General features: G+C 39.4%; 1 protein-coding gene across 4 annotated transcripts in view; it reads right to left on the reverse strand.

Moving 5' to 3' along the window:
* Positions 1 to 707: 707 nt before the first annotated feature.
* BNC1 (basonuclin zinc finger protein 1) overlaps positions 708 to 16,069 on the reverse strand; it is a 136,200-nt gene continuing 120,838 nt past the window's right edge. For all 4 annotated transcript variants that reach the window (XM_083184006.1, XM_083184009.1, XM_083184008.1 and 1 more), the window contains 5 exons: positions 15,166 to 15,268; positions 14,820 to 15,055; positions 6,638 to 8,529; positions 2,551 to 2,894; positions 708 to 1,276 (listed from right to left, as the gene is read on the reverse strand). In XM_083184006.1, the coding sequence (XP_083040132.1) occupies positions 1,200 to 1,276; positions 2,551 to 2,894; positions 6,638 to 8,529; positions 14,820 to 15,055; positions 15,166 to 15,268 (2,652 nt within the window). In that variant the 3' untranslated portion in view covers positions 708 to 1,199. The remainder of the gene's footprint in view (positions 1,277 to 2,550; positions 2,895 to 6,637; positions 8,530 to 14,819; positions 15,056 to 15,165; positions 15,269 to 16,069) is intronic.

Below are 16,069 nucleotides of genomic sequence, written 5' to 3' on the forward strand. Positions count from 1 at the left end.
TGGAAAAAAAAAGAATCTGGGTATAGACTGAATTGTTTATTTTTCCTTTATGCCCTATTTAGGTATATACTGTATGGTCATATAGGGATCAATGATGCCTCTGTGTACTAATGGCCTATATCTGGAACACAACAGCACACAGGAGATGTCAGAGTAATCTGCATTAATGTGCATCTTTCACATGTACTTTTCCGGTGCAGATGCCAAAACATTTTGGAAGAACTTGGATACTGATTAGGTTTATTCCAAATAATTTAAGTAACAAAACAAAAAACTATGAAGCACTGCTTGCTACAAGGTGAAGGAAATGAAATCTATTAGCTTTCTTCAAATATATATATATGGGATGCAGTTAAAATCCCGGCGGTCGGGATCCCGGCATTCAGAATCCCGACGCCGGAATCCCGACCGCCGAAATCCCGACACATTCTCCCTCCGTGGGTGTCCACGACACCCCTGGAGGGAGAATAAATTAGTGTGCGTAGCGAGGCACGGGGCCCGCTGCGTGGCGAGCGCAGCGAGCCCGCGAGGGGGGGCGATCCACATCCCCCCCTTGTCGGGATTTTGGCTGTCGGGATTCCGACCGCCGGGATTAAGTACTGAATCTATATATATATATATATATATATATATATATATATATATATATATATATATATATATATATATATATATATATATATATATATATATTTATTACACAACAGAAATTTCATAAATCCAGTCCTCCTGGAATCTCTACATTTAGAGAAAGAAAAGGAATCCTAGTATTAACAGATTAATCAATACCATGCTTTGGGAGAATGGGAGAACACCTTCTTCCAACTAAAAGAGAAAGCATGTATCTATTATACACATGTGTATATACATGTATGTATGCATAAACGCACACACATATACATGCACACACATACTAACACACACAAATGAAGACAATTATAGACATATAACTCAAAATGAAAGTGAACAAAGCATTTTAATACAAAAATGCCTGTAACAAGTGCATAGCATACAGCATTACAACAACTTACAGTGACAATTCTTAAGTGACATGGTATCAAAACTGTACAATTTACATAATCACAATACTACTTACACAGGGTTTTTTCTACAGACATAGCTTTTTATATATATATTATATATATTTTTTGCAGCTGGCACCGTAACAGCAGTAGTTTGCCCATTTTGTGTTTTTGCTGTCAGTAAAAGGAGCTGTTTGCACATCCTCTACTTTGAAATGCATCATTGTTGCGTTCTTTCAAGACAAAGCTTTTTCCTAAAATGAAAAAGATGTATTGAAAAAAATAGCAGTGAGCGACAAGTTCCTTATTCCCATTACAAACATCTGGTAAGTAGGAATCCATCCCAACACGTTTTCTGGTGGAGACGTCTTTATTCACTCACACACACACACACACACACACACACACACACACACACACACACACACACACACACACACACACACACACACACACACACACACACACACACACAAACCATATTTAAAGCCCAAATTAGGCACAATAACGATTAAAATGTAAAAAAGAAAATAAAAATTTCAGGCCCTTGCTTAAAGTGAAAGGTCACGTTATAAATTTTAGGCATAGAGTACTAAAAGAAAATCTGAATGTCTAAAAAAAAAAAGAATTCTGTTTTATAATGACTGAATCACAACTACATGATGGTATAGATTTGAATTGGCATATTTATCAACAATTAAGACATATTTCATAATAAAGTGCATATGTCTCCCAAACACTGGATTAAGGATTAGAGGGCAGAACTAATATTTAATATTTAGGAGAATGCAGCCACAGTGCACTGGCAACCAATGACATCACTGAGCTTGCACCTAGTTACTGGAACCCAATGACATCACAGATCAGAGACACATGTCTAGCATTGGTTCTTAATGAGCAAAATGGCTACATTCTAATAAATATTGGTTAAGCCTCCAAGTATGGCTGCCTCCAGAGAAATCTGTTTTAATAAGAAAAAAAAATGGACAACACAGACATTTAAATGAAAGAGCTCCAGAAAAAGCAAACTTCTGCTATTCCTATACAATATTTCTTATCATAATAAATTATTATATGTTTAAGTAGGGGACCCAGCAACATAAATCTGGCCATTTAGGCAAGAAATGTTCGAAATGAATATCCAATATTGGCACAACTAATATTGAAGGGCAAAAAAAATATTTTCACTGCTACTACGCAGTATTTGGCGACTCCAAAAAACTTCTGTGCAAGTTAGGATTTTGGCTATGTCGGTTCCGACTGCGCACAGAGGAAAACATGGTATTGCAGCCGGCCACTTTGCATTTGTGAAGTTGCCGGAGGTGCACAGTTTTGTAATGGGCCCGGAATGTTCCCTTGTTACTGTACATTTTTTGGCAGATGTGGCAGGTTATTGGTATACCAGAAGGTATATTTGAAAAACTCTGATGAGCTCTATTAACCAAATTAAAATTCTGGTAAAGCTCATTCTGCGATATAAAGCTCAAGCCTTCACAGCTTTCATCACTATCTTCCACTGGTAGGTTACCTTCTTCACTACCGCCGTCCGAGTCCCAGGAGGAATGTGAACTGCTTGCAGACTTGATACTTGCAGTGGTGCTCAAATCCAGCACAACGCTGTCATTCACAGGATCTGTACCAAAGCTGTCCAAACAAGGCTCTCTGATCTTGCTCATGGGATAAACCAGACTCCCTGTTCGGTTCATCCCTTTGAAGATCACAGACGTCTGTCCTGGGTTTTTCAGTGGGGAGTACTGGTGGTGATCCTTGGCCATGTCTTTCAGAAGATAAGGGATATTGTAAGGGTTATTCTGCAGTTCCAAAGCATCTTTGGTCAGTAGCTTATGATGGAGATTCAGATTAGAACTGTGCCTGTAATACAAAGGATGTGTAAGAGATAAGACGAGGTGATGGACAGAAAATGATTCATTGTTGCTTATAGTATGCATCATTTAATTACAGTAAGTAACATACAATAATTAAAAGTGACACTACGTCCAAAAAAAAAAAAAGTTGCGACTAAATGTGAATGTAAAAAAAAAATGTGACTGCATGGCTGTGTCAATAACACAAACATAATAAACTACAGCAAGTACCAAGTAAAGTAATATAGGGTTCATGTATCATCTACAACTATTTATCCTAATGTTTGTCCCCAAAAAATTTCAGCCTATATTATTAGGTCTCAGGAAAACACACAAGCTCAGTGAAACCTAACTCATTTGTAGACGGGGCTATTTTCAGGAAGGGGGGGTCGTTTACACACGATAAATGATCGTGGGTAATTGCATACCGCTAAAGTTTTAGAACAAAACACTTAGGTTTTTCTTGGCTAGACACACACAGCTTTGCGCCGATGGCAAAAAAAATGTTGAAAAAAATACCATGTCACAGCCGACGGGCAATAATTGTATATCATCTATGGAACCTGTATGCTCGAAACTACATGATCAGTCACAGTCCTTTCAACCCAAGGTGACACAGCTGTACATATCATGTGCCACCACAATTTAAGACCATTTCAACATCTCTAAAAACTAAAATTGGGGTGCACTAGTGGGGAAAGCACCCAAGGTTCCATATGTGTCCTCATACATCTAGCTTCACAGTGTAAGATAAATGGTGCAAGGTCCAGGTCCTGTACAACTCTGGCAGTGTGCATTTTTTTTATTTTCTAGAAAATACATCTGATTTGCAACGGAGTGTGTAGAACTGACCTGGAGACTGTGCTGATATATTTGGTTTTGCGACACTTGTATATTATGTGTGACGGAGTCTGAGTATGGAGAATAAACAGAACTTTTATTGGAAAAAAGCTGCAGCTCCTACATATACAGATCATACATACCTACCTAATGTGAATCGCATTATTACAGCCCCGCCCCCTCCCATGGACCCATGAATGTCTGATTATCTCTCAATCCTGCACGCGCCATTCACTAAGGTGCGGATAGGATACAGTAGATAAACCTGCTCTTGCGCAGGGCTCCGTGAACAATTGTAAGCATCCCGCAACTTCCATGAGAGAAGGTAAGTGTGATACAGGTCCAGTGACTCAGTCACACACACATATACAACTGTCACATATTAAATCAGCAGTCTCCTGGTGCATCCAAATTGCGTCATGTTGTGACGAAGATGCATTTTCAGCAAAACACACAAGAAAGATGCCTGCTGCTAGCAGAGTCTCACAAGACCTGGCAGGTCAAGTGGAGCCGTTTGCTGTGTACCCCTATACACCCCTGTATACCCCTATTTTGTAAAACAAAAGTGTAGGAATGACTGTTACAGCATTTCCTGGTGTGCAAAATCTGCTACTGGACAGTTCCAGGTAAGAGAAAAACTTTACAGTTGTGTTTGGTTCTCTCATACATACACTGTATTTCTCTAAGAGGAATGTGCATGCAATCTGCTTTTCCCTTAGATCTAACTATGGCAGAAATACATATATCAGTGAAGGGAGTATTAGCCATTAGCCAGCAAGATGGGCCAGGTTGTATTAAATAGCACATAATGGAAACACTCGCTTGTGCTTTTTGTACCTTGCACATCGTCAAAGTATATGAACCACTGAAAGCTAAAGTGCTCTAATACTGTATTTCTGTCTGCAATCACATAATTAACCCCCTTACTGCTAAGGTCAAGACTTGCTGTGAAGATAAACTCCCTGACTCCAGAGGGCAAGCAATATTCATTTCCAGAGGTGCATTTCATCTGAATCCAGTCAGATAGCAGGGTGGTTACTGAAGGGGGTGTGGTACAGTTGTCAGACAGTCGGGATCCCGACAGTCATTAGCCCGACGTCGGGATCCCGACTGGCCGGACCCAGACAGCATGGTGAGCGCTAGGAGATGTTTAACCTTTTTCTGATTACCTAATTGTTAGTTTTTTTCTATCTTCTCTACAGCCTATAGTATATAGCACATCTATAGTATTAAAATAAATACTATATCACAGCATATATACTATTTAGTGCATAAGGATATCAATATGTGTAACCCACCCTGGCATACTTGCATTTGGAAGGCCGGCTGTAAGGATTTCGGCATAGTAATCCATGTCAGAGTTCCGGCACCGGTTTTCTGACGGCATTTGGGATTTTGGCGCTGACATTCCGTCAGCCAGCATCCCGACAGCCGGGTTTTTAACTGCATCCCTTTCCTAATTGCTGCTGATTTAATTAGGGAAACTTGATGTGTCCTTACACACTATTGCTGTAGCCACACTCAAATAGCCCATCTTGAAGTGACATGTCTCAACTTGCGCAAAGCTAAATTTTTGTGTCTATTTGCTCTGAAAAAATGCATCTTCGTTGCAAACAGATGTGACCAGCTGCTTCATGAGAAACTGCTTGTACAGGAATGAACCAGAAAAAAAGGGGAACGTAAAGCTTACTGCAGGTAGAAAGATATTGAAATGTAATAGGACAGGTTATAAATGATGCTGGCCAGACCTTATTTGTATCTATGCCTTTCAGTAAATGCTGTGCCCGCCAGCCACGCCCAGCCCATTTTACATGACTCTGTTTGCACTGTACGCATGCAAAGTGCTCTGTAAACTGCTGGGCATGCAGCCAGCTTCTCTGAATAGATGCCGCACACATGCACACAACATCTATTCACAGCTTGTTCTGCTAAGCAGAACAGCCTGTGATAGGTGTCACAGCTGGACCCTGTGGTCATCATTGGAGGTGGCAAGACAGTGTGTAAAAAAGGAGGTCTGTCATACCAAGAATCAGAAAAGTTTGGAGGTACGTTACTGCTACTGTAGGTGTTTAAGGTGGATTAGTGACTGGAATTAGCTTTTTATTTGATGCTGTTTAGTAAATGGCCTGCTAGTATGAGACGTACTGTAGGAGATATTGTGCATACCTTATGGGACGGTGTACAGACCCACTTCCCATAAGGTATGCATGGTATGAATTGCACTAGCAGCTACAAATAGACCCTTATTCTGGTTCACTCGCAAAGGCAAATTCCTTTTCAAATGGACAAAACCGTGTGCACTGCAGATGGGGGCAGATGTAACAGAGATAATTAGATATGGATGGGTTATATTGTTTCTGTGCAGGGAAAACACTGACTGCCTTTTTTTACACTGCAATATAGATCTCACTTTGAAATAAAACCCCACCCAAATCTAACTCTCTCTGCACATGTTACATCTGCCCCACCTGCAGTGCAAATGGTTTTGTCTATTTGAGAAGGAATTTGCCTTTGCAAGTGAACCAAAATAAGGTCCATAGCCTCATGCCACGATTCTTGCACCCATCGCGACATAGATGAGCAGAGACGCATGTGTACACCCACATATATATATACTATGTGGTGATAAGGGGGTTCTATGTTCATCGTGTGCTTGAGCATGCTTTGTCTGCATTAGGAATTTCAACCTGTAAACTCTTATGTGGAAACGACTGCTTTGAATGACAAAATATTTCCTTTCCAGTAAAGAGTTCTAGGATTGGCACTATATAAACATATAATACATGATACTATTTCCTTTGTCTACAGTGGCAATTTTTTCAAACTTTAAATTATAATCTTAATGGAATGAAAATGTACATGAGAAAAATGTATTGCAGATGTTTTGGGGGTTTGTATCTTTGACTTTACCTGTCTCTGCTCCTTCGAGAAGGGAAAGCAGCACTGCAGCCATTGATTGTACATAAATGCATTTCTTTGGGGTGCACATTTTTGTAATGCATTTTAACACTGTAAGGGTTTTTAAAAGCCTTTTTACAGATTTCACAGTGAAAGCGATTTTCTTCCTTGGCAATGTCTAAGTGCTGGTCTCTGCGTTCTAGCTCTGCAGTGTTACCTAAGCCAGAGCTCTTGTTAGATATTGCACCAAATATGCCTCCGGTCAAAGGGTAATGTCGAAATTCAATACGGTCCTCAGAATTTGCATGTTTTGGCTGTTCATTACTATACAAGGAGGGGTCAGCCAGCTGCTTCACAACATTAAAGTGGTTTGAGTGTTCATATTTATTTTCACTAGGATCCACTTTCAGCGCTGGCTCTGTTTTGAAGGGATGAAATTCATTTTCTGAATCAGAAGAAGTATTGTCATAACTTTTATCTATAACAGAGTGAAAGTTTTGTTCACCCCCATTCTGGGGCTGTAATGAATTTGAAAAATGCACGTGATCCCTCTGGATACCACTTGGAATTTCTACCGAGGGCTCTAGGTTTTCATCACAATCATCAAAAACGTGGTCATCATCCTTGTCGGGAGACACATCCTCTTCAGAACTAACATTTTCTGTGCTTTCATTTGGGGCATCCACAGACTCTTTCTGGATTTTGATGGGCATGCTAGATTTTCTAGACTTCTTTTTGGGCATTGCATCTAAAGGTAGATCAGTGGATTCCAGCTTCTCACCAACTGACGAAGAGATGGATGGTAGGGAAGGAAGCATACCAGGTGTAGTGGCTATCTCAGCTGGGGTGACCGGACTTCGGTAAAAAGGTAGAACTGGTTGAACAGTTTTCAAGTTAGGAATAAGAACACAAGACTGACCAACGTTAGGCAGACCAGATGGAATCTTCAAGTCAGTGCCAGGACTTCCATAGTTAGCAGATCTGTTGTCCATAGATGGAGTTTTAAGTCCCAACCTTTTGTGATCCTCTGATACAGAGATGATTAGTCCATTCCTGAGATCTTTATCTCTATTATTTCTATTCATTGGCATATGAAGACGTGGGTTGGGGTTCGAACTGTGACGATTTCGGCTGCGTAGAGAACTAAATACCATATTGCAGCCCTCAATGGTACACCTGTGTTTTATCTTCAGATGTACAGCATTGTAATGTATCTTTAATGTTCCTTTGTCATAAAATGTTTTCTCACACGCAGTGCAGAATACACGGCCCTTTCTGGGTCCAATGCCATTTCGTTCAGCAGCCTTCAGCTTACTGTCAGGAGAACCTGAAGCCATATCATAGTTTGTCACTGTGTTGTGCGAGCTGGAATCACTTAACGGGCTGTCATCTTCTGCTTTGTTGATGACATCATGAGCACTTATGCTGGACTCATTTTCCAAATGAAATGATGCAGAACTGGAAGTCAAGAAGCTGCTCTCGGAGAATGACATATGGGCATCTAGTTTACTTTCGTTGCCTCGATCATGACTTCTTTCAGTGAGTGGCCTCTCCGGTGGGGAGCCGATGAGAGGGGGAGGCACTGGGCTAAAGAACTGAAATGGTAGTGTGAAGGCCATGTTATTGATCATGTTCTCAAATGGATGTAACAAGGATGAAGACATTTTATCCAGCGTAGAAGGTGGAATAGGGCTGCTCCTGGAGTTACTGCTTTCAATAAATGCTCTAATGTCAGAATTTGTTCTAGTGCTGGGAACGAGCACAGAGTATCCTTCTTTTTCATGAATTGCCATAAGTTCTACAATAGATTTTGTTTCCCCGAAACGGAGAAACTGCTGCAATGTTGCCAATTCTTCTTCAACTGTCATTATAGACCAGTGATCTAAGACTTTTCCAGATGCATCCTAAAGGAAAGAGCACATATGTAAAAATAAATAAAACTGATTGTATAAAAAATAATAATAATAATAATAATTATAATAATAAAAAAAAACACAATATCTACAAAAACAAACACTTAAAGCTGAAATTGTATGGGATATATTTACTAAAGATGCGAGATTTTAGAAGTGGGGATTTTGACCAGACTGAGAGCCCTAACTGAAAAGTGGACTGTACTTAAGTTATCCTGGCTAGGCAGGATTAATGCCATTAAAATGAACTTCCTCCCCAAACTACTATTCTTGCTCCAGGCCCTCCCAATCGCGGTCCCCGATTCCTTCTTTAAAGAGTTACAAACAGTAGTAAGTAAGTTTATCTGGAAAGGTTGTAGACCTAGAATTGCTCAGAAAGTCCTTATTCAAAGTCGGGAGAGAGGGGGTTTGCAATTACCTCACTTCTTAAGCTACTACCATGCGGTACATATCTCAAGGATTGTAGAGATGTCCAGAGTTGTCCAACATAAATTATGGCCAGCTATAGAGGGTCACTCAGTTGGTATATCCCCGCGGGTATCCCCGTGGCTTCAAAAACTCCCAGTAGTCAACCACCCCACTCTGACCCCGACACTTCGGTGCTGGAGGAAATTCCGAAACCTTAGTTATTTTGACCCCGGTGTGACACTACTTACCCCCCTAATTAATAACCCGGAGTTTCCACCAGGTTTTCACTTGAGAGACCTCCCCAGTCGTTGTTCATCGGATGTGTCATATCTGGGTCAACTGACAGAGGGATCGGGTCTACGTTCCTTTGATGACTTAAACAAAACCACGGGGTTCCCAAGGTCCCTCTTTTGGCTTTACCTACAAATTAGGCACTTTGTCTCGTCGCTCCCTAAACGGAAACAAGGTTGGGAACCGACCCCCTTTGAAACATTAATGCTTTCGAATGAGGCCCCTCGACATCTGATCTCTAAACTGTACCAGATTTGTGTGGACCACCTCTCAGACCCGGTCCCCGCATATACAGCAGCATGGCAAGGGGAATTGGGTAGGGAATTAACGGAGGATCAGTGGGGCCAAATATTTAAATACGTATTTGCATCATCCTCATCTATCCAAACTCTAGAGACACAATATAAAATACTTGTTAGATGGTATAAGTGCCCAACTGTATTGCACAAAATGAATAATAATCTCTCTAATCTTTGTTGGAGGTGTGAACTGCACTCTGGTTCCCCCTTACATATATGGTGGTCCTGTCCAGTCATCCAGGACTACTGGCGACTAATCCACCAAATCTCAGGTAATATCACCGGCACTGCTCTTCCCTTTACCCCAGAGTTCTGGCTACTAAACCTTATGGACATCCCTATCTCCCGTTTCAAGAAATCCCTGCTACGTCATCTGATGAATGCAGCAAAAGCGGTGATTCCCTGTTACTGGAGATCTAAGCTATCCCCCCCTGTGACCCGGTGGTTCCAGAGGATAGATCTATACATGTCCATGGAAGATTTGTCCTCCTTCCTAAAGGAATCCCCTCAAACATTCACTGCTACCTGGTTTAACTGGCTCACATATAAAGAATCCCCAGACTACCTACAGCGGACCGGCTCTGTATAAAGCAGTGTAAAAAACAAACAAAAAAGATGGTGGCTCCCATTACCCCATTCCCTCACCTCCCCTCTCTACCCCTTTGTTTCCTCCTTTTCTTTCTTTACTTTCTCTTCTCACTATTTAATACGATAAGTATGTTGTTTAATGTGTCCCGATGCGAGATGTTCACATTGCGCCAGAGAGAATTGAAGCTTTGGCTGTATCCCTGAGCCATCACACAGATATACTCCAGCAGATCCAAATGCTCCAAGAACACAACCTGTTGGCTTGACTTATTTGATGCTGTCTCATTGACTACATATTGTATAGTCTCACATCGGACAAAAGTTGTTAATTGTTCTTTTACTTCGTATTATTTCTTAATAAAAATTGATTGCAAAAAAAAAAAAAGAAGTGGGGATTTTGCCCATAGCAACCAATCAGTACCTTCTAGAATAGGGGTGGCCAAACCTGTCCTCAAGATCTACCAACAGTTCATGTTTTTCAGGCAACCTGTGGGTCTATAGTAGGAATGAATGCAGTAGGTTTGAAAATGTGACAGTTAGTAATGCTACAGCTTTGCACCAGCTAGGTGATATGGAAAATGTGGACCGTTGGTAGATCTTGAGGACTGGTTAGACCAGCCCTGTTCTAGAAGATAATAGCTAGAATAAAACTACCTTCTTGTTTATTAACATAATTTTCTATTACCAAGAACGTGACAATCCAATAACCATTTATAGCTGTTAATATTATTATTTTTTGGGTATTTATATGCTTTTTATTTATTTATTTAATCATTTATATTTATTATCATAATTGGTACAATGAATTGTGGGAATATGTATATATGCAAATCCTGTTTATCGCTTCTTGTTTTTTGCATTTCTAGGCCATCCACAGATTAATATCTCCTTAATCAAGTAGAGATCGGTTTCTAATGGGGTCAGGTTTTTTGCCACAGCAAGGGCGCTGTATTATGCATAACTCATGTGTATCACTGTATTGGGAATTGATATATGTCTGATGTATAAACGAATTTCTCAAAGTTGAAAAACTTTTTCCTGTCCATCTCAGAGCATCAGATGGTCCTACTCTAAAGCATCTAATTGTATGTACTTATAAAATAAACTTGTATTAAGCTGCGCTGCTCCGTTGCATTTTCATGGCAACGGAACACAATTGGAAGAGACGCAGTATGTCAGCTTGCGTCTCATTCCACTAAAATGTGAAGTCGGAAGCCGGAAGTAATACATCTCCGGCTCTGTCACGGAGATGTACGATTTCTTTGCACAGTGCAGCACATTCTAATGCGACTGCACCAACATGAGACCAAATTTGATAACCACTAAGCCTCACTAATGAACATAAGTATATTAATGAAAACATAATACTTTTCCCGCAATCGCGGGTAAAATATGCGTTCCAAATACCGGAAGTTGGACGCAGCGTGCGTTCCAACAACCGGAAATGGAGCGCAATAAATCTCTTTTTCACTGCATTTGTATTTAAACTGTGTTTAGGACTGCCTCCTGTTTTTGTAACAACAACACTATGCAAAATAAGTATATTTAATCATGTTTTTTAAGTAAAATTGATCAACTGGGTAATTAATTATTCTTTGTCATGTGACCAAACAGCACTTCCTGTCTATAGGGTATTTAAACCCTGGTCAGACCAAGGGTGATAGACCTTGAAAAAGTTGTTGGAATACAACGAAACGCGTTGGTTTTACCCACTGTTGGACTCTGGACTCTGCACAATATTCCACTTGAACCAGCTCCTTATACCATCTGATTGGACTCCCCACATATAAATCCTAATATCTGGACTCTATTCCAAGGGATACCATCGTCTGCTCAATCTTTGGAGACCCACCTGGTAATCTTCAGGTTCACCTGCATAACACCTCCAGGCAAATTTCAAGGGACTTCAGCAGCAATATTGGACACCCTGATACCAGCCAAACGGATTACAACCAAAGGGGTAATATGTCTATATTCATTCAAAGGGAGCGTAACTAGGAACAAGTGGAAGTTTTCCTAATTCCAGTGTCCGCAGACATTTTAATGTTTATCGTTTTTTACTAGTGCTTTTTATTGTGCACATTATTGCTTATTAAATAATTTCTACAATTTATGTGATACCCAGTTGATCCATGTGTGATATTTTATAGTTTCAAGCGCTCCACCACCTTTCCCTTTTTTCCCCAATTGTTACTAGGGGACTGACCCTCCCCTCAGGTGTGAGCAGCTAGCAAAACACCACATCCCTAGCGCCTTCTTGTTTTCACTTACGTAAACAACAATCTTTTCTACACACCAACATTTGGCTAAAACCATCTAAGGGCAATGGTTAGGGATGGTTTCATACGGAAACGACTGTGAAACACACTTCAAATTCCAATAGCCAATTCAATAAGTGGCGATGGGCGCAAGGTTCTGGCATTCAGATGGTTTCTCCAACACTTTGCATGCCAGTCCCATTATCACAGTTGGATCATTTAAAATTCCATTTAATTTTCGGGCTTATTTTAATAAAGCAAGAATCCCCTCTTTCCCTTGTACATTAGAAAGAGGTGCTACCGACATAGAAATATTGAAGGCAAAGTACCCCAAATATAAAAGTCATCAAATCCGTAACTTGTTATTTAAAACACTTTTTATATACAGATTACACATAAAGAACAGTTCTCATCGAATTTTAAATTGGTCAGTTAATGTAGAAATAAGTCATTGCAATCCAAATGTTAGATTAGCTACTCATTTGAGTATCAACCCCCCCCCCCCCCCTTCCCCTCCATCGCAAGTTTAATAATCTTCCAGGCAACTAAACATTGCAGAATAAATGAAGGCATATTGATCTATAGCCAGCATCCACAGAGCACAGCTGTAATTATACTTGAGTGTTGGGAGTTATTTCAAACTCTGGCCTTGTCTAATTTTTCCCAATAACTACAATAAATATTTTATCACAGGACATGTGTTTGATAGTCTACTGAGACTTTTCACAGAGCATGAAAGACTTTTCAGGTTGATAACAAATGTATCATCATATTTTTTTCATGCTGTAGAGGTTTCGAGATAATTGATTCCATATTTTTAATCCCAACACTAAAACGTAAGGAATATCCAAATCATTAAAAATTGATCAGTGTTATAATATAAGACCATAATCGAGCTTAGCATAAAAAATAAAAACCCTGCATAACTGAAGCGAGCAGCAGGAAGTAAGAGACTCTTGCTACATGTTTTTAACATAGTTTAACTCTGTTCAGTTGTGCTCTTAACAAGTGCATGGGAAAGATTTATAGGATTACCCGACTAGATAATCAGCTTTGCACCTCATTTTATAAATATTACTGGAAGTTGTTATAAAAATACTTTGGTTTGTTGGCAATAAAACTGCACTACTATAGTGCGGGCTTTCAGATGTGCTGCAGTTTAATTTGATTTTGAAAATAAATAAATAAAAAAGAAGATATCCACTACCCTTATGGTATTTATGAACATGGTTCCATTGTTTCCAATATAATATTTTGGATGGAACAAATTGTATTCAATTGTGTCTCCAGTTCAAAGCCTTAGGAGGCAAATTCAAAAAGCAGCGAGTTCCATACTTTGAAGTCCCGTGTGAATATTTCATGCACATAGCTGGATTTTATTCATTTAAAAAGAAAAAAAAAACAACCAAAAACACAGAACAGCTTTTACATTGCGGTGAATGCTGCAGTAATGTCATGTGCGGTGTGCAAATGGTGTTCATTCTGAACGCCATAAAGGTGTCAACTAAGAGCCAGTAGAGTGCAGGATGCTGTTAGTGGCCATTAGCAAAGTGCCTGTTATAAAAGGTGTTACAGGGTATAATTTTACAACTTGTACTAAATAAGAAAAAATGGTAGCCAGCACATGTAGTTCAGCAAATAAAGTGTTTACAGTAGGTAACAGTTTGGGGCACTTTACTGTAAACAAAATATATCTTATGATTTATAAGTGTCTGTATACAAGACTTATCCTGGGCACACACTGGCCAATGTGTTGGCCTGTTAATGGAAGGGCCAACATATAGTGAGCCCATAAGGTGTGGGACCAGCATTGCTAGCGACACTGTTCGATTGAGCTTCGTGAACAGCTGATGGGGGGTATGTCCCTAGCGACCCATGGAAACACGCAGTTAGTGATGTAGTAGGTACACACTAGACGATTTGTTGTAAAATCATGTCGCTATCGACAAATTTGTAATAAATATCAACTAGTGTGTACCCAGCTTAAGAGCACTAACAATAACATTCAAAAATATGTATGTAAAAGTTACAAAGGCTTATGTACTTGAATATATTTAAGAGAGAATTGTGGGAAAACATTTTTTTTGTGTACAGTAGACTTCCTCTTGGCAATCCTACGAACACAGCAACCAATCAGAAAACAGAATAGTTTTCACTACAGTACACTAGATTCAGTGGCAAAAAAATGGAATGTAGGCCATATATATATATATATATATATATATATATATATATATATATATATATATATATATATATATATATATATATATATACACACACACACACACACACACACACACACATATATACATACATATTTATTTTTTTCTGTTTTTTTTTGTTTAGGAAAACTTGAGGTACCGTTAAGAGGCCAAAACATTTTCTAAACACTGCTGCTATATTGATGGCAGTAGCAGTTACACCACAAAAGTACCTGAAGAACATAACCCCGAATGTAGTCTTGAAGTGTCCAGTCCAGTGAATGTAGGATCTGTATAACCTCTTCTTGCTTCAGGACACTGAAAAGCCGATCAAGCAGAATTTTCAGCCGAATGGGAATGGCTTGAGTGCCATAAAGCATGAGGCTGCTGATATCAAAGACCACGCTGGACTGAACAATCTCAACTTGGCTGGTGGGATAGAAGTGCGGAATCTGTAACTTGCTTAAAGCTGTATCAAAACAGGTGAGAGACAGGTATCAGAAATAGGGTATCAATAAGCAAACACACACACATACAGATAGTTCAGAGGTTAGTGACAGTACAGTTACACAAATTTACCATGTGCCACCCATCCATGCCTGCACTGCTCACAATGTCGGGGACTTATTTTTGCAGGCTTAAATCCCAGACAGATGCAGTTCACCAGTGTACATCGAATTGCCTTCAAAAACAAAAAATAATGCAATGTGAACATAAAGAACTATTAAAATAAAATATCTGAGCAGTGACTAAACAAACAAAAAAAAATCATCATGTAAGATCAAAACATGACACTAAAGATGGCACAATTGTCATAATTTAGAAAAAAAATGCAGTAATTACCAGTTACTGATTTAGTTATTGGTAAACAACAATAAAATACATTTATAATTTTTCAAAAATCAACATAATATTTTGAAGTTTGCAGACTTCTAGGGGGAAATTTATTAGCATGGGAGTTCTAATTCAGATGGGATGTTGCTGTGGGTAACCAATCAGAATCTAGACGATAATAGAATCTGATTGGTTGCCCATAGCAACATCCCATCTGAAATAGAACTCCCATTTTACAGACTCCCCCTTCGTTTGTAGTCAACGAGTATGGCTTACAGAGTCAATGGGGTTTATTTACGAAGATGGGAGTTTTCTATTGAAGATGGAATGTTGCTATGGGCAACCAATAAGAGTCTATTATCTTCTAGAATATGTTTAATAAATAAGAAGTATATTCTGGTTGGTTGTCCTAAGCAACATCCCATCTTCAACAGAACTCTCATTTTAGTAGATAAACCCAATGTGAGGATCACATATGGGCAAACGACACATCTTTTCCCTCCATATAGGTTATGTAGATCATAGTAGTCGGCCATAGAGTAGGTTTATATACTGTACTCAGGTACACAAACCAGAGTCTAGTGTACTGTAATGCATAGGAGAGAAGAAAAACCTGCTTTGGGTTCTATGTCTGGTAATAGTGGTCACT

Source organism: Crinia signifera, chromosome 4 (genome assembly GCF_055691185.1).
Source record: "Crinia signifera chromosome 4, ASM5569118v1, whole genome shotgun sequence".
NCBI lineage: Eukaryota > Metazoa > Chordata > Amphibia > Anura > Myobatrachidae > Crinia > Crinia signifera.